The 19398-nt window shown below is 38.7% G+C and overlaps 1 protein-coding gene across 3 annotated transcripts in view; it reads left to right on the top strand.

Moving 5' to 3' along the window:
- Positions 1-19398, top strand: part of GRIK1 (glutamate ionotropic receptor kainate type subunit 1) — a 164970-nt gene that overhangs the window by 120374 nt on the left and 25198 nt on the right. For 2 of the 3 annotated variants that reach the window (XM_035315583.1, XM_035315584.1), the window contains exons 8-13: positions 6406-6513; positions 7463-7507; positions 10449-10562; positions 11743-11946; positions 12525-12748; positions 18147-18265. In XM_035315583.1, coding sequence (XP_035171474.1) covers positions 6406-6513; positions 7463-7507; positions 10449-10562; positions 11743-11946; positions 12525-12748; positions 18147-18265 — 814 coding nt within the window. The remainder of the gene's footprint in view (positions 1-6405; positions 6514-7462; positions 7508-10448; positions 10563-11742; positions 11947-12524; positions 12749-18146; positions 18266-19398) is intronic. The other variant, XM_035315585.1, reaches the window with a different exon arrangement.

The following is a 19398-nucleotide window of genomic DNA, read 5'->3' as shown; positions in this document are numbered from 1 at the left end:
ATTTGGATGGCAGTTAGCACAATAGTCCTCATCAGACATTTTGGATTAGCAGTTCATAGCTAAAGCAGTCATTCACTTTCTTTATAAACAAGTAATACTGACCACGCACAAGTCTATCACTCCAGCAATGTTGACATGTCTTTGAGATCCCTGTACGTACTTATCTGCTACCTGTTGTTAAAAGCTGAAGGATGTTGTACCTGAAATGGCATGGTGTCACTACATACAGAGGCTGCTTCACCCTCATTCACTATACTTTGATAATGTTTATCTGAGGTAAAATGTTCTAGTGAGATGGTGGCTAAAGGAAATTATAATATAATATAAAGTTCTGTGTCTCTTCAACACAGAACTGATTTGCTTTCAAGAGCCTCATTTTGGTACACCAGCACAGAACTGAAAAGAATTTCTGAATTTTAGTCCAAACACCTTACACAGTTATTCTGGAGTATGTATAGGTCCAAAAAGACTAAGTTGCTAGCACGTCTCTGCCACTTTGCAAAGGTAAATGAGTAAACATAATTTGTAGAGTTGAAAACAAATATATTCTCTTCCTGAATTCCAGGCCAGATGATTGCCAGTAAGTTGTTATTGTTTTCTAAACAATTACATGATAGTGAATTCAGCTAGTAACTTCTACTTCATAACTGCCGTTATTTAGAAATGTGCATTAGATTAGTAACAGATATTAATTTTTGCCTAGAAACTTATAATAATAAATATACACCAAACAATGCCAAAATTTATAAAAATACAAGTATTCTTGGACTATATATTCAGCATAAAAATGCAGTTCTATTATTTGCCTTCGTAGGTTACCTTTAAGATGGGTGGGAATGCTACCAACCAAGGGTCAAGGTAATTCCACTGACAAAACTGAGTAGATAGGGTAATATCCATATCTTTTACTGGACTTCACTCTGGCTTCTGAATGTACTTCTCTGATACTAAAGAGTCCAACTAATCAATTCCTGTTCCAAGCTCCCATTAAATGCATAGAAAAACTCTACTGATTGCATGCATTTAAGATAAGGTTTCAAAAAACTTGTTACACATGAACAGCAAGAGGAGAGAGAGAATACGGAGGCTGTTTTGGATAATAAATACCTAAATATGGTTCGTTGTTTACTGCGGGAATTTCTCAAGTCAATTACTTGAGAAATAATAAAATACTTGAGAAATAAAAAGTAGTCTTTTTATGTGCCTGGATGAATCAGTAAGTCTTTTGAATGAAAAAGGCTGTCATTTAGCACCACATTTGTATCCAAAGATAGTGTTCACGTAAGATGTTATTTATCATATATTTAATATAATTTCATATTAATCAATAATTCAGGTTTCAGTGGCAGATGTAAAGTGTCAGAATATTTTGCACAAAGGCAACATTGAGCCTGGAATTATGTAGGTTTTTTGGAGCTGAAAAACAGAACAGATAATTTTCTGCAGTACTACAGTGCTAAAATAGCTTTTCGTTCATTAGTTCTAATAGTTCAAAATTTAAGTTATAATTGTTTCTCCTTATACAATTTATTGTACATATATTACGTTCACATATTTTGTAAGTGATATAATCACGGTTTTATTTGCATTTATGGGGTGCATACATGTGTCTCAGATACTTCCTTCTAACATTAGTTCCAAACATATCTTTGAAATGGGGAGGGAATCTTATTTTCTGAACAGTTTGAGTATTTAAACTTGAAAATAAATAATATTAAAAGGTTAGAACTTGAGTCTGAAACTCAAAAGAGATTGATTGATTAATTACAAAAGAACAGGTTCAGAAAAACTTTTATTTCACAGGTTATTGGAATATGTGGATTATTAATAGAAAGGAAAAAAGGATGCACATTATTAAACATAATAGTTTAAAAAGTTAAAACAATATCATCATGCTTTTGCATTTTTGTATTATCAGGATGCTTTGAACACTTTAAAAAGACCTTGAAAAAAATCAAAATTATCTAATCTGAAACATAATTAACGAGTAGCTATTATTTCAACACTGGACTTGGAAAGAGTAAATATGCCATAGACAGAAAAATAGTTAACTAAAATATTTGGATAAACATCTATTGAGTAGGAAAAAACAAATAGATAATGAAAAGGCAATCAATTTGTCTGAGAAAGATTGATATTTATTGTGTGCAGTACTGCAATACAGTATCTGCTATAAAAAATTAGCGATGTCCCATTATGGCTATATCATAAAGCTGGATATTTATTCAGTCTATGCATTATGCACACTATGCATTATGATTTACTCATCTAATTATATCTTGCTACTGCAAATCTGTGAGGTCTGCTAGAGACAAAAGTAGCAAAACCTGAAATGTACCTGTTCTTTTACATTAGCAAGTTTGGCTGTAGCTGAAATAATTGATTTTGTGATTGAGCTGTTGATTGGCCTTGGCTGAAACTAAGGCTGATATAGTCATCAACTCAAGATGATGAAGGGGAAATTGATATAAAGACCATATGATGGTAGTGTGAATAAATAGCAAGATTCTGGAGTGTTTGGTCTTAGAAGCTGATTCAGCTTCATTCTACAGTTATTATAATTTTCCATCTGTATATTTATATAGAAACCAATAATGTGATTTGTACACTTAACCCAGATATCGTTTAGTAGTTTACCTCCAATCTTAATCTTTTAAAGTAAATAAATAGGAATAGAAAGTTCCATAGTTTTAATTAGGTTTCTTTGTGTATTTTTGCTATATCAGGTACCTGACAGCCTTCAGAGAGGACTGAAGATTTACCTGTAATCTCTTCTATCTACTGCTTTTTCATTGTTTAGAAAGAAAGTGTCTGAATAGCTGAAGGTCCCATAAAATTTGGTTCTCAATGGATAGTTGAAACTAGCATATTGGATTAATTCCCCATTTTGTTGAATAAGCAGGAAGAAGTCATCAAATATTTACATCTCAGCAGTAGGAATTATAATTATCAGATAAAATACAGTATCGAAGACAGAGAAGTCTTATTTTAAATCTCAGCTAAACACTGTACTACTCTACTCCTGCAAACCAAACTGCTGAACGAGCAGCATCTCATCACCATTCTCTTGTCAGAGGCAGCCTGCAACCTTTACAAAGCAGGATAAAGACAAGCAAAAGGATGTTACAAATGAAAGCTACTGAAAATCACATTTTTTAATTAAGCTGCAGGGTATACTCAAAATTATACCAACAAAACCAAAATACATTCTCTCTGTAAGGGTATCAAATTGTGCCCTTAGTTCCTCCAATATTAAAGCAAGGACAGAGTGCAAAAAAGCAATTTCTTTTGATGAATAACATGATTAGGTTCCGATTCAATTTTTATTATATCCTGTAACATTTAACACAGAGTGGCACTAGAAACATTAAAATTGCTATAAATCTTGCATATAAAAGTATGAATTCTCATTGCTGTGTTCAACAGTCATGTGGTTTCTGACTATTCAGAAAGTTCTGCTTCATTTCTGGTCATTAATTGCATCTGAGAACTGTGCAACTGCTGCTCATTCTGTTTGCCAGAACATGATGACTAATAGGCACTCATATCCTCAATCTACCTGACAGGCACCTAGAAGTGGCATACAGATATATTTTCCTAGCAATGATACATTTCAGTTCCTTTGCATACATCGGGCAAGTGTGCTATAGGAGGCAAACCATATTAACAGCTGGGAAGTTTTGTCATAGACTGCAGAAGGCCTAGAATCTACTGCAAGTTCTTAGCTCATCCTCCCCAGCAGCTCTTGGAGAAAACGGTTTTCTGGTCAGAGAAGAAACATCACCTATCTATCTGGACATGTTGTACATAGAGGCACCACAGCTGTCTCAAAGTCTGAAACTAAATTATGCTGAATGGACTCAAAGCCAAATATCTTGCTTTTATTTAGAATAAATAAAATAAATACTTTTTAAAAAGAATAGAATTTAAATGCTATTTGAGGCCTGTGTCTCACAAACAGGGTCTGAAGAACACCTTCAATATTGAAGATTAACTCTTCTGAGAAACACTTGCTGACTCCTGTTTATAATTTAGGTCACATTTGTGTCATTATTTAATGACCTAACTGGCACTTAAGGTAGACAAAGTCTATATGCACTTACCTACTACCTTGAGATTTAAGCATACCTCTATACAGCTTGTAATATCTTTTGATTCCATTTGTTTTATACGTGGGTAGAAATATGTAAAAACACCAACACCTTTTTCAAAAGTCGCATTTCACCATACAGAACTGAGATTTAGACGTATGATACAATTTCCAAACATAATGCATTAGCTCCTTTATTCCTTTATTCAAGATCATATCACGTTAGCAGAGAAGCAGAGCATCTGATATGTAATCAATAAGTGTGAGCATTTCACAGAAGGAAATTGCCGTCCAAGGAGGAATTGATCACTAAAGATCATATTTTAAAATATATTTCATCTTTACAAATAGGAGATGAGGGCCATGTCAGAGTAATAAAGAGTGGAGAAGGGTTATTATATAACAAAATGCATTCCTATGTCTACCCTCCTGCTATCTTTATCATAACAGCATACATAATCCACAAGTGTTTCACTGCTTATAGCTGAGATTTTCATGTTCCCATGTCATTAGGGTGGAAAGTCTCATAGAAAGTTAATTCCCCTCGTGGTTTTGTACTCTTACATTACTTAACCACATTTAGAAATCCTACATATTTGCTCAAAATTCTAGATTCATCTAGATTCAAGAGTTGTCTGAGACAAGTACATATAGTGCTTCAGCCTCTGAGATTAAATCTTACAGACAGAACTAGAATTTAGATTTAACAAGAAGAGGAGACGCTGCTCTGTAAATCTGATGATTTTTATTGCATCTTTCCTTATGTCACCTCTCTGTAACAAATTAAATGAAGCAAATAACAATATGCAGTGGAAAAACTTGTAATTTAAGAATTATATAGTTGACACACATGAAGAAATTATGTCATCATTTATTATCAGCTTTTCTTTTACCTTTGAGGAATTTAATCTAACATAGGAGTTCCCAAAAATAGATTATAAAAATAATCTTGAGTTTGAAATCCATCACTTTCTTTCCTTTGTAGATAAGCATCAGCTCTGGGGAAAAAGGGGGACTATGTGAGAGACAGATAGATCTCACTTAAAAGAAAGTGAGCTTGCTGGGAAGCCTACAAGATAACAGAAAACTTCAATTGCAGAAGTTAGTTCTGGACATCGATCCTGCTACACTGAAGAAGCATTCCACAGCACAGGGAATCATCATAGCTTTACAAGCTGAAGTACAAAGTCTACCACTTCAATTTACTCCTGATGCTAATATTTAAAATAAGGAAAATATAAATTCACTCTGTTATGATAGAATAGTAAAATGGTGTCTGGACCAACACTAGGCATATGCAAATCCTATGCTATACTTCAGATAGGCTCATAAGACTTCACATTAGACTTCTATGTATGTTACACTAAAAAGTGTTTATTAGCTCTTTGTGACTGTGCGATTTTTTTCCTGAAAGCCTGCTTTTAGCTCCATCCTCTTCATGCCATCAGCATCTGTGAGCACAGGCAGTGGCAGCATTCCTATTAGAAATGATACGCCTCATTTGCTTACTTGGGAACTTGGGCCTTCTTCGTTAGTGATGCAAACTCAGTAGGGATTAGTGAAACAACTCAGCAGTCCAAGGATATTACGAGTCCACTGATGATGGGGGAGATTTAACCATAACTTGTCCAAGAAGCCAAACAACAATGACAAAAGCCCTTCATTCATCTATCTCTTCCTGGAAAAATCTAGGTTTCTGGACCCTCTGAGTAGCAGAGACAACGTCAAGACTATGAAATGCATAACTAAAGTATTTAGAAAGCTTTGGTGATTTGGTATGGTTACCAGCCTTCCTTCATGGAAGACCTCCCGGGGATCCCATTCAGCAGCAATCGCCATTGATTAACCCTTCCTCATGGAGAACAATAGATCCCGGGCTGGGATATGCAGGATCATTTCAGAGAGGCTAGTAGATTTAGACTGCTTTACTCCAAGATTCTAACATTTCTAACTTTCTAGGTGAACTCTTAGGCAATGCAAAACTGCTCTGTCATCAAGCACATGTAATACATACTTTATTCTTTCTTTTCAGTAGATTTTTTTAATCTACGGTATACAGTACATATACAAATCAATGTATATAAGCTATCACAAACTTGTGCCTGATTATAAAATATAAAATATATTGAAGAGAAACTAGGTGAAAGAAAATTGAAGAAGCTATTTTTAATCAAAGTAACAAAGCAGCATGTTTATTAAAAAGCATTTAGAAGTGATTGGATGCTATGGCTAATTTGAAATACTATATTTGTCATGGCTTTAGAGTAGTTCTTACTAACCATTACATGGAAAGATATGTTTTTGTGTTTACACAGGCACGGTGGGATGGCCTGACAGGGCGCATAACCTTCAACAAAACTGACGGCTTACGAAAGGATTTTGATTTGGACATTATTAGTCTTAAGGAAGAAGGAACAGAAAAGGTAACCAGATCGTTTGTAAAATAATGATGGGAAGCTGGTTTGGCAGTGGCATGGGAAAGTCCATTCTCCTCAGCTTGTATTTCCTGTGGTAGGGCTAAAATACACTGTCAAGATTACTTAAACAGAGCTACTAAGATTAATTGTTTTACAATGTGTATCTTGCATTTTGAGCCATTGGATAGGAATTTGAGACTGGTGATAATTATCTGAATGGCAATAATTATTCTAAGTGCACATTATCTTCTGTTCTTGCCACTGTAACTTATTGTGGTAAGATTATATACATGTATGCATATATGTATAAAACTTGGACCTATTGGTGTGACACAAGGGAGAGAGAAAAGCAGATGTTTGAGTCATAGCCTCAAAAAGAGTTGAGATGTTAAAAATCCTTCGTGTTTTTGAACGTGATCAGTTCTTTGGCCCTCACATCCCTAACTGCTTGTCATAGTTTTTGCTGAATAGGAGACTAAATTAGTTGCATTATCTTTGTTTAAAAATACTAAGTTCTGCATGATGCCATCTCAAAAACTGGTTCTGCTTTCAAACAAAAGACAAATAAAGTTCACATTCATTAAGGAAGTTCAGGGAAGCATGTCCCAGCACCACCAGCCAGAGACCGTGTTGGACAACAAGGGTGCTCGGGGTGTCCTGGAGGGAGGTGGGATGGCTTTGCCCCAGCTCTCAGCCAGCCAGAACAGGCTCCCGACAGGCATTGCAGGAGGAGGCTGCTGCGGGTGTCCGAAAATCCCCAAGGTGGGTAACATCACCAGCTCGTGTCAGCCCGAGGCTGTGTTGTCCCATGCTCTGTGTACACTGGCTTGACTTTGCATAATAATTGCTGACAGGTTAATTGAGACTGTAAATGCAATTGCTCCCACACAGCTCTCCAGACCGGTTCTCTTTTCATTTTTAATAAAGCACTTTGTTTATTTTTCTCTATACCAAGGCTGCTGGCGAGGTTTCTAATCATTTATATAAAGTGTGGAAGAAGGTTTGTACACAGACAGGTGATGCAAAAACCTTTGGGTTGGGTCATCAGACTCATCCTTTGGGTTTTGATGGTGACTCTCAAATTGCAGTTTAGAGACAATAGTCTATCCAAGAATGTGAATTTTTGTAGTAGGCTACAAAAATTCAGGCTACACTAGCTGCAGCAAAATCTCTCCTTTTCTCATTTGCTATCCTTCCTGATTCACCTAAGATTTACCAGGACTGGTAAATTTTTACCATTTCAAATGTCTGAACATCAGCAGCAGGACTGTTTTAATGTGCAAGCTTTTTTTTTTTTTTCTTTTTGGGGGGGGCCCCACCCCAGAATATATAGTGCGCAGGCAATGTTCAAGCACTGTTGACTCAATTTTGACAGGTGTGTTATTAGCTCCTTACAGAAAATAATATAGTTGATTAAGTGGATGCTGTCATTCACTAACATATGGAAATTGGAACTAAGCTTGTTTATAAAGCACCTCAGGAATCTCAGTCCTCTTTTAACATAGGATTTCTCTGTCTGGTGGATAAGGCACCAAAGTAGGAATCAGCAACCAGCTCCATGTGCTGTTCCCTGCTGGAGGTAGAACCCACAGTTTTCTGTACTACATACTTGCTATTCTGTAAGGAGAAGATAACAACTGCATTTACCATGTTGAAGGTGTTTTGGATTCACAAGTTGAAAATTTCTTACAGCGCTTAGAATTATACTTTTGTATATCTTTTGCACAGATCTTATTATTTCCCACCCCTCCCACACACACAATTAAAAAGGTTCTCGTTTTGTGTTTTTTAATGCTACAGAGTAGACCAGTGTAAAGCATCCTACAGCACTCTTTTTTTGTTCTTATAAAGGACGTACTTAATAACCTTGTTTTAATATCAGTGAATCAGGCAAAGGCACAAAGGGCTCCATTTCCCTCATTACTGGTGAATAGATCATCCTACCTGACGTGCAGAACGCAATTGAACTGATCTGGCTTTTGACTCTAGGCACTTCGTGTTATGCTGAATTGATTTAAACCAAATTACAATTGGTTCAAAAAACAGGCTTGCTGAGAAGGGCATATGACACCTCTCAGACTTGTCACTAAACTGCAATAAATCTCCTGGATTCACCATAGTGATGTACTACCTTGGCCTCATTCTTCCAGTGCCCCTCCGACCTCTTCCATTGCTCTAATCAAGGTTGACCTGTGGTGTCATCCTTATCTTCAGATGTAGAGTGGTCTCCTGGTGTATTTTGTATGCCCCGTGACTGTGTTGTTACATGTTCTTCATGGTTGTTCTCCTTTTCCCTGCTGCCAGCTGATAAAAGTGAATCAAGTCAGTAACAACGAGCAGAACGGCTTTTGATTAACTCGGCCACCGTGGTGCAAATTCAAGGACACTGGTTATTTACTATATTCCTGGCACAGACTATCATAATATCCAACATCTTATTCTGTGTATACTTTCCAGATCAGTTTCTCAACCTGATCTAATTTTGGAAACAAAGGGAATGCCTGATAAACACTTCAAAAAATAAAAATAAAAATAAAATAAAAATGGCAGAACTATCCCAATTAAGCATATTTTAGAGAAAACATATATGAAACACAAGAGCAATGGCACCCATGGACACAAACCCAAAATTTGTATGACATTATACAGTTATTACCCTGAAATGACTATCAGCAGACACAAATTAATCTGGTGGGTTTGGTACAAAGGTGGGTCTGTCTCTGCATCAGTTAACAGCCACAGAAAAAGGGTCCTGGATGGATCTGATGACTGAGCATCTGATGGTGGTTACAGACCTTCAGTACACAGGACAAGTCAACAGGTTTTTTCTTAGACTCACTTGGCAGCTTTGCTGGCAATCCTAGAAGGGAGGATCTGAAAGTTGATCCTTCCCAGGTAGAGCTGAAACATGCTGGCAGAGTGGCACAGCAATGCAGACAGTTCTGTGGATGGATGATACCAGTTCCCCAAGCCATCCATCTGGTGCTCTCCACAAATGTCCAAAATACAAACCAAACTGAGCAAACTACTTGCCTGAGGATTTCTCACACCAGCCCTCAACCACACAGTATATGTAAACCAAATTAAAAAAAAAAAAAAAAAAAAAAAAAAAAAAAAGATGCTTTCAGGCTGCATTTATGTTAAGTAGATATTTATTTGAATAGATTAACTCCATGGTTATAATTTCTGCCATCATAAGATATAGATCCAGATCCACTGAAATCATGGAGATCTTTTCCCTTTAGGCTTCTGGCATTAAATGTCACAATTCTTAACTATCTTTGGAGCTAGAAAAGAATCAAAAATTGGTTTTGCCTTTGGTCACTTATATTTACTGAGCAAATACTGATCAGTAGGTGAAATGATTTCACCTTGTTCACTCTGTCATACATAGTAGTAAGAAATGACAGAATAATCTTTGCTAAACCTGGTGAAGGCACAGCAGAACCAAAAGGCCAGTGCATCCATCAATCTGCTTCAACATATTTATTCAAGCTTTTAATCTGTTGCATTGGAAAAGAGAGGTCTAGGTGTATGTTTCAACTCTACCATTTACAAAAGCAAAAAATACATAAAAATAGACATTTGACATTTTTTAGCAGGAAAGGAAGTCAACATATTCCACTTTTGTAGCAAATTGGCTAGTACACCACTGTATTGACATGCCGTATACTCTTACAGCTAAACAATTTCAGCCTGCTTTTGAAAGAGCAGTACGTTCCCTGTGTTTTCTAAATGTGACAATCACCATTCGATGTCGTTGCCTTATTCAGATCTGCAGCTGTTTCCCTTCTCTAGCATCTTGTACTTCTGGTGTCTCTTTTTGTGATGACTAGAGCCAATGCACACTTCCCAGGCTGTGAGCATTTAGAGAAACCCTGCATTTCCCCCAGCCAACGTGCTGCAGACAGGCAGGCTCTCACCCTCTCTGTTCTGTGTAGATCGGTGTCTGGAACTCCTACAGCGGCCTTAACATGACAGACAGCAACAAGGACAGATCAACCAACATCACCGACTCCTTGGCTAACAGGACGCTGATCGTCACAACCATTTTGGTAAGTTTCGGTGGGCAGAGCCAGTGTCACCATCTGTGCTGCAGGTTCCAGGCATGGCTGATGTGTCTTCACTGCTCCTTTCCTCCATACTAAGACAAGTTTTGGTAAACTAATCTGTTTTCAAACAAATTTGGGGTTATAGACTGAGCATAAGTTTTCATCCATCCATAAGGTGGACTCAAAATACCCCACTGCCAATGAAAGACTCTGGGGAACCTTTGTCTCCAAAACTCTTTAGCTTACTACAAAATTTCAGAGGTGCACCCTGCATACTATTCTTCCCAAAAGAACACACAGAAATGCTCGGTTTTGTAGTCACTATTTATACATCTTTTCTGTTTACTGAAAGTGAGATGAAGAGGAATGAAAGAAAGCAGCAAATAGACAGACAGATTGAAGTATGTCCTTCCTATGATGAACAGAAAATGTGGAAATGGGTGTACACCCAGTTGTTTTGCTCAGGTGTTCTCCTTGGCCAGTAATGACACTCCCCCCCTCCCCTACCCTCCCCCCCTTTTTTTTTTTCCTGTTTTCAATTATTCTGCCTAACTCCTCAGGGGAAGGGAAAGAGCCCAAAGTCTCCCTCTACGCTCCTCTTCTGTTGCCAGAGGTCTTTTGCTGCACTAAATTGCAGCAATGTGCTTGCCCAAACCTTCTTCTACACAAAATCCTTTAAAAAGAAAAGCAAAGTAATTTGCAATCTACCTATGCTGTTCTTCATTTTCTCTTGTAAGTACCTGTTCAGCTCACAGCTATATTACACATTAGAGATTTTTTCAATACAGATTTATTTCTTGTAGAATATAAAATTTTAGGTTCTGCTTATGATTCTTTTCCTGGTACTTAGGCTTCTCCTCCAATACTCCTTCCTGTCCCTCAGGGTGGGACAATGTAGAGTACAAATCTTGGAACTGATTTTGAGGTTGTTAATACAACCTTAATTAAAGCCCACGGGAGCTGTGAATGGTCTGTTCCACTGACAATTATGGCCCTTATGGATATCACTAATTAATCTGGTGAATTTGTTAACACACCTAGAGCAGCTTTTAATGGACATCATAAATGACTGGTATCCAACTAATTGCAATGCATTAATAAAATATTCACATAATTTAGAGAAACTGATATAATCTGAAACAAACTTCATTTCTGTTGCTACATCTGCTGTGTTTTTCTATAGGAAGATCCCTATGTTATGTACAAGAAGTCTGATAAGCCCTTGTATGGAAATGACAGATTCGAGGGTTATTGCCTGGATTTGCTAAAGGAGCTGTCGAATATTTTGGGCTTCATCTATGAGGTCAAACTAGTTTCTGACGGTAAATATGGAGCCCAGAATGACAAAGGAGAGTGGAATGGGATGGTCAAAGAGCTCATAGATCATGTAAGATTGAATCATTCTCTCTTTATTCTCATTTCACCTGCAGTGTTTTATATGAAGCCAGCCCACATGAAATGTTTGCACTAGTCTACAGTTTTTTAGAGCCACTGCTCTGTCTTACCACCTCTTGCTAGAGTAGGAGGTCACGGCATTACGTCTGAACTAGCAGTGCCCAGGTGTTGGGGGGGCAGTGGGCACTGAGCTCACACGGATCCTGTCACCCCTTGGCTACAAGCTCCAGATGCAAAGACAGAACTCAACTCTGCCCTGCGGCAGCCTCTGGCCTATGAATGTAGTCCTCCCTGGGGACAGAGCCCCACAGGGCTGAGCCCCCCCAGGGACTGAGCCCCCTGAATCTGGTCAGACCTTCCACACACAAAAGCCACAAGCATCCCTCACCTGCAGAAAAAGGATGTCAGGTACCCAGTAATACACTAGCACTGTTAAGTTTTTTTGTGCAGTTTGTATTTATAGTCAGTTTGGGTTTAGCTTTATTACTCAGGGGAGGAAATTGAAGGAATAGTAGTGTGTATGCATGAAAATATGACAAAGAATGAGTATTTTCCCCTTTGTGTTTTCAGAAAGCTGATCTGGCAGTTGCTCCTCTCACTATTACCTATGTAAGAGAGAAAGTAATTGATTTTTCCAAGCCCTTCATGACGCTGGGAATCAGTATCTTGTACCGGAAGCCCAATGGCACAAACCCTGGTGTTTTCTCATTTTTAAACCCTCTTTCTCCTGATATTTGGATGTATGTTCTCCTAGCCTGCCTTGGAGTCAGTTGTGTCCTCTTTGTCATTGCAAGGTAAGTCAAACACATAGTTTTAGATGCATCCACATTAACTACCTCTCATCTAATAGGTGTTACATTGGTTTTGCAAAGTAGCTATAGTATAATACTGTTCTAAGGATTTTATCCAGCCCTAAAACATAATGTTCTGGAAGGTCTCTTGGTATTTTCACATCAACACTGCTATCACTTTCATATATTGCAATGTAATGAGATTTAACTTTCCTTAAGGGCAGAATGGAGAGAAATATCTGATGAAATGTATTGGCCTTCCTCTGTCAGAACACAGCACCTCAGCACACTAACTACATGTTGAAAAACAGTTGATATTACTCATATGTAAGCACTTTTTTTTTCCTAATAATAGTACATATAAAAGGTAGGAGAGAGGTTGTGAACATATTGTTGCTGATGGATGCTAATTAGCTGAGCTCACTTCCCTTTGGAAACACAAGATACCATGCCTGAGATCCTGAGGGGACAATCTGCAAGGTAGTGTAGAACCAAGGCTCTCTCCCAGCACTGTCCTGAGGTGCAGCCTGCCTGTCAGTGGCTGGTCCCCATTGAAGTCTCAATGTTAAACCAGTAGGAAATAAGCACATGCACACCACTTTTCCAAAAGATCCTAAAGCTCATGATGATCTCAAAAGCAGGTGAGCTACATTTTCTCGACCAGTGGACCACAGCAGAGCACTCTACACCCTTAACATCAAACTTTACCTTAAAAATTCTAGACAGCTGATAGGTTTCACAAGCCAGCTACAAGCCACTTGTCTTGGCCTCAGAGACCATGGACCATGGTTTGGGGGTCAGTTGCTGTGTGATTTTGAGCAAGGGAAAACCAAGCATGAAAGAAGATGAACTGAGAAACTTGTCAGAGGAAATCGGTCATTTGAGGCATTTTTTTTCTATACTCTTCAATAACTGTGGTCTCTGTGAACTGGCATAGTTATTGTCACTTTCTTTGAATAATGGCATCGGAATTTCATTTCCAACGCTGTTTATTTGATCTCATCATATCCTTCATTTTTTTTCCTTTTCACAATTTAGAACATAGATATTTTTATTAGTACTTCATAGAGATTCATGTTTTGGAGCATTTTACTAAGGATCTCTAATGCTTCCTCCACTTCCATTATGCATTGTTTTGCATTAACAGCAATGTATTACATGTTAATGAGTTACATGGGAAAATGGTCTGGGAAAATATTTATACTATGAAATATAAGAACTGTAGTTGTGTATCATTGAAATAGCACCCTTTCCCATCACAGCAAAGGTAACATGGAAATGCTACAGTTTTTATTGCAAATTTTGAAATTCTACTTTAAAGAATCAACAATAATGTATATTTTCCAAAATATGCATCCATAACCCTGATTCAAATATGACAAAAATCATAGTAATCTGAATCATTAATTCTGATACATGCTGCCTGACTTCCACATGTGTGTGAGCCAAGTCAAATGGAGCTCTTGCTGCTTTTTCTACAGTTCACTCTTTTTTTTTTTTTTCCTAATCAAAAGACACACCCTATAAAACCTTTATTCACAGGAGCAGTTCAGCTGAGAGTGGTTGGCCTCAGGCGTACATTTCTCTGTGGTCCACTGAACAAACCTAGCTCCAGGAGGTCAACCTATGTAAAAGCTTCACTTGTTTGCATGCTTCTATTCCAGTGCCAAAGTACAGAAGTTTGTGGGATTTACTTTTTCCTTTAAGTTTCTGAGAACATGAAGAGGGAGGAGGGAATTTGAGGAGGAGAGGCCATAGGTTAACTTATTAGTGTTGGCCCCTGGTAAAAGAGAGAGTTCATCCCTCCCTAGCAGTGACGTGACTGTACGCAATTAGTCATGGCTTCCCACAAGCTCTCACAGTCGCTCACTGTACCATAAATAACTGCTCTTACTGTACGCAAATCATGATCTCACTCATGACTAATATTAAATCTGCTCAACCATGACAGATTGACTTTTCTGCAGTTGTGTGCCAAGACTGAAAACATCCCACAGTCCTCTCCACCTCAGAACAGGCAGAAGGGAAAACAAAACCCAAGTTATCCTCAGCTCTTCTGTTTTCTTTTTTTTTAAAAAAAAATAAAAAATAAAACAAAACAAAATTAAAAAAAATAAAAAACAGCATCAAGGCTGCAAGAGTAAATAAGCATCGGGGTCCCTTGCCTGCTTGCAGAGCTGCCTACACGCAGATGCATAGCCAGGAATAAACCGAATGGAAATGCACAGTGCTCACAGATCATCAGCGGTGAAACCCGTTTGCTTTACTCTCCTGGCTGCTAAATATTGCTCCAAACCACAGTGCAGTGTTTGGGTAAATCTGTAGCTTTGGCCTGTGTAACTGTGCTATGTTTTGCTTCCTAAGCCTTTCCTAAAAGGCAGTAGTTTCAGGAGCTGTGTAACTAATGAAGCCTGATTTCCCTACAGATCTGTGTCTCATGGTGGATCATGATCACCAATTGAATTGTGTTTGTTTGCTTGTTTACTTTCCCTGCAGCTGAAGGATTTGTAGGAGATCTTTCCGATGTGCATTAATTGCTATGGAACATGCTGGGAGATCATCCTGCAGCTTGTCCCCTAGTGGGGCTACTGCTGCAACATTTCACAAAACTTGCAGGAGCATAATAACCTTTAAGGCCTCTACCTATTTGTAAAATGTGGCTAAAAGGCTTAAATGTCATTAAAGGTATAGACCCACAAACATTTGTAATACACAGCCCCAAACCCAACTTGAAACAGCTTAAATGTACCAAGCTTGTATATCAGCCTCTTAACTTACCCCTATTCTAGGGAAAGAGGACAAGAACATGCTAGTTAAGCAAAATAGTTAACATAATTTTCTGAATTTATGCACTTTTCTGAAATAAATGGTGGGTTTTTTTGAACTGATGCTGAAAACCAGTGCCTAACGAGGTAATGACTATATAGGCTGAAAAAGTACATGAAACTGTGCTCACATGTGGTCTTAATTTACTCCAGACTTTATAAATTTTAATTTACTCCAAGAAGCTAAGCCATCCTTAATGTCCACATCTAGGACTGTTCATATCTTCAGATATGCCATGATTTCTGTAAGATTTGCCAAATGTCTCAGTAAATATTTGGTAATCTGGTTTTCAGTAAAAAAACAATATATACATATATATATATATATAATTAAGAATCTCTGGAATCAACCACTTTAACACTGCCATAGCAAATTAAACAGTTAATGGTGTTTTGATGTAATTTTGCAGAAGACAAAAACTTGGGAGTAATTTTCATGGACTGGAGTAATTTTGCTGTTATTTTTCTTCAGATTTTTCAGCAGCTGAACCATTTCTTATTTCTCTTCAAGTATTCTGTAGTCCTGTCATTGTTACATTTATTTTGAAACTCAAACACTGAAGTTTTTATCACTGCTAAAGGTTACAGACTGACAAAGCTCTTTGCCCAAGTATGCTGGCAGTGAAAGAAGAAGGCATTTACTGCCAAAATTCTGTTTATTGCTAATGTCATACCCACTGTGCTGTTGATGTGAATGATGTTAGAACTACGCAGCTGAGATAACCATCAGTCATACAAGGTGAATAAGTTTGCACATGACCGATAGAAAAAGGTGCTTAGGTACCCTTGAACATCTCATCCATAGCAGAAACCTCAGTGTAGCTACCACTGAAAACTGGAGAAAACTAAAGGTAAATGACCAGGTAAACAGAAGACCTGAGTGAGTGCTGACACAGAGCAGAACCGTAACCCATTCTCTTCTTGGAGCTTAGCACAGCAATAGAAACACAAGAAGAAAACCAGCTTTTATTTTAAAGTAATATAAGCCCTAGTGCCACATTAAAATATATATCCGTTGTGATAAAAAATCTTTCCAGTCTGGCAGAAAGAGGTTTGCTGCCAGAATTTCATTGCCACTTTCCAACAACTGCAGTTTGGCTGTTTCAGTGGCTGTAGTATCATAGAATCGTAGACATACTGAGTTGGAAGGGACCCATGGGGATCATCAAGTCCAGCTTCTGGTTCCACACAGGACCGACCAAAAGTCAAACCATGTGTGATGGAGATGTTTGTCCCATCCCAGCTTTGGGCTTCCCAGTCAGGTCCCACAGAGCTGTTTGTACATCCTCTTACTGTCTGATAGGAGCACTCCCATACCTGTGTTTGAACTCACAGAATGGGACCACTTCACTTTCCTGTCCGTTGGGTGTCCAGGCTGTGTACATTTCTTAATGGTGAGTCTCTTGTTCAGGATGTGTTTACCCACATGTGCACAAACTGCGCTGGGAACCATTTCATTGCTACTCAAAGACTTTCTGAAACATATAACTTGGTGATTGTTTTTCTTCTAACTGGTATATGCAGAACTGTTGTATCTTGAATCTGAAAACTGCGTATTTTGTTATAATTTTTAACCACTGTGGTACTAGTAATGGTAATATTGTTCAGCTAATGGCATCCTAAGCTACATACTGTTTCAATTATTGGGTTCATTACTATCAGAGTTCATTACTTCAGCTGAGCAAGGCACTCTGCTTGCAACCGTGCGTAAATTCAGTGCTTAATTATATTGTTGAAACAGTAATTAAAATGTATTGGCATGACATTGTCAATTAAAACTATATTCATAAACTTCATGAGAAAGTATGTAGCAAGACATGCAGCAGTGGGAAGCAACAGCAGGCAAGGTACCTTGGGGAGGAATGGTCTTTAAAGTAACTCTGCCAAGTGTTTTGCAGACCAGAAGGGGTACGGTTTCCATTTGTGGCACGGTACATGGGGAATAGAGCAGAATTCCTCTGTTCAAGGCAATCGCATGCATAATTCTTCCCACACACTGCCGACAGCATGGCCCTATGGCTTTCAGGCGCTGCAGCCGCTCCCCCATGCATTCCAGCCACTGCCAGCTTTTTTTCCCCGCTGCCTGGGCAGCTTCGTGAAGGGTGAAGGCATTCAGCATTGAGTGTCTTGACCACGGGCAGCTAAAAGTGGTTGCCTTGAGAGGGCTGCTCCTCCTTCATTGTTCTCCAAATGCCTTGCCACGCAGCAGCAAGAGGGCTTCCAGCCGTCCCCACCCCAACATTTGCCTGGGAGGGGCACGGGCAGCAAAGCCTTGGGGGATGTGGGCCATTCCAGCAGCCCCAGCCACGAGGGCAGTAACCAAAGAGCAGCAGGAGTAAGGATTCAGACCCTGTGCTAGCAGCAAGGCTGTGGAATCTGCTCCTGGCATGGCAGTGCTGCTCCACAGCTTGCGTGAGGCAGCTGCTAGACGTCCCGCGGACAGCCTTTCCACTAAGGTTTCCTTTTTCTTGTGTTTTCTTCATTAATCTCCTCATTTTGTGTGTTGTTCAGCAGGTCTGCTGCCACTGTGTGTACTCTACTTGATGTTTACAGATTGTTTCTGTTAACTGCCACAGGTTTACACCCTATGAATGGTATAACCCCCACCCGTGCAACCCAGACTCAGATGTGGTGGAAAACAATTTTACTTTACTAAATAGTTTCTGGTTTGGAGTTGGAGCTCTCATGCAGCAAGGTACACCGGTTACACTTCGTTATTGCACACGTCCCACAGTCTGCTCAAGGGCTTCTGTGCTGGTAAACTCCACCCTCTGTAATTACAACTTATACTGTAAAACCCGATCTCAGAACCCAGGCGATATAGGAAAGGAAGAAAGCAACAAGTCTCTGGAGCTGGAAGAAGGCAGAGGAGGAGAACCTGCAGAGTCCAGAAATAGGGCTGCAGCAGGAGCAAGGAGAGGAAACATCTGGGAGAGAGGCAAGCGGATAGGGCTGCATCGGAGCTGCTGGAGCTAAAATAGAAAATATTCACCAGAAGGATATGATGTTCTTTATGCTGAAGTTGAGTCTGTTGATTTTAGAGGTTTGGCAACAGGAAAATATCTTCTCAATTGGGCTCCATCCCAGTAGAAACAGTAACAGTCTAGGAAAATTATTTTCACTGCCAAACCAAAAAGATGATGCACTTTCTTCAGAAGGATTGTTAAGTTTGTTGGCACTTGTCAAACGCTTTGTTTAAAAACAAAACCAAACCTTTTCTTTATGGCTTTTCTGCAGGTATGAGTCCCATCCTTCTGTAAACGCATCCAATCCTAGAAGCATTAACTTAACACAGTCACAAGTCCCTGTTGCTGATGATTTTGGAAACAGCTGACATTATACTCAATTCACAAGGAAGGGCAGTGAAGCTCACTCCATATGCGAAGTAAAACAGATATGTGTACTAATCACATTTGGTTATGGCATGTATATTCCAAGGTTTCCAATTAAATCACTGTTCACCAAAACTGGGGTCCACTGAAAGGGATGAAAATATTTTCTGACAAACATTTCCAGTTGAATCAATGCTGAACAAAAAAACCCACCCCACGACAACAACCAAAAAGGCAATCCAGAAGAAATCCCAGATTGCTTCGGTATTAAATTCCTAAACATTTAAGTAAGGAATGTAAAACCATCTCTACACTCATCCAGGTACAGTTTACTCTTCCCTCTTTAACAGACGTGAGTAGCAGTAAAAGAACCATTAGGAGGATTTACTAGACATGGTAGAGAGTAAAGTTTGTCTTGTACCTAGGATACCCTTGCTTTTATTGGTGCACTAATGCATTGACAGGTTATAGAGCTTCCTCGTAGACATGGCTTTGA

This window comes from Oxyura jamaicensis, chromosome 1 (genome assembly GCF_011077185.1).
Source record: "Oxyura jamaicensis isolate SHBP4307 breed ruddy duck chromosome 1, BPBGC_Ojam_1.0, whole genome shotgun sequence".
In the NCBI taxonomy this organism is placed as follows: domain Eukaryota; kingdom Metazoa; phylum Chordata; class Aves; order Anseriformes; family Anatidae; genus Oxyura; species Oxyura jamaicensis.
The sequence above is the reverse complement of the archived record's forward strand: the minus strand, read 5'-3'. Positions and strand labels throughout refer to the sequence as shown.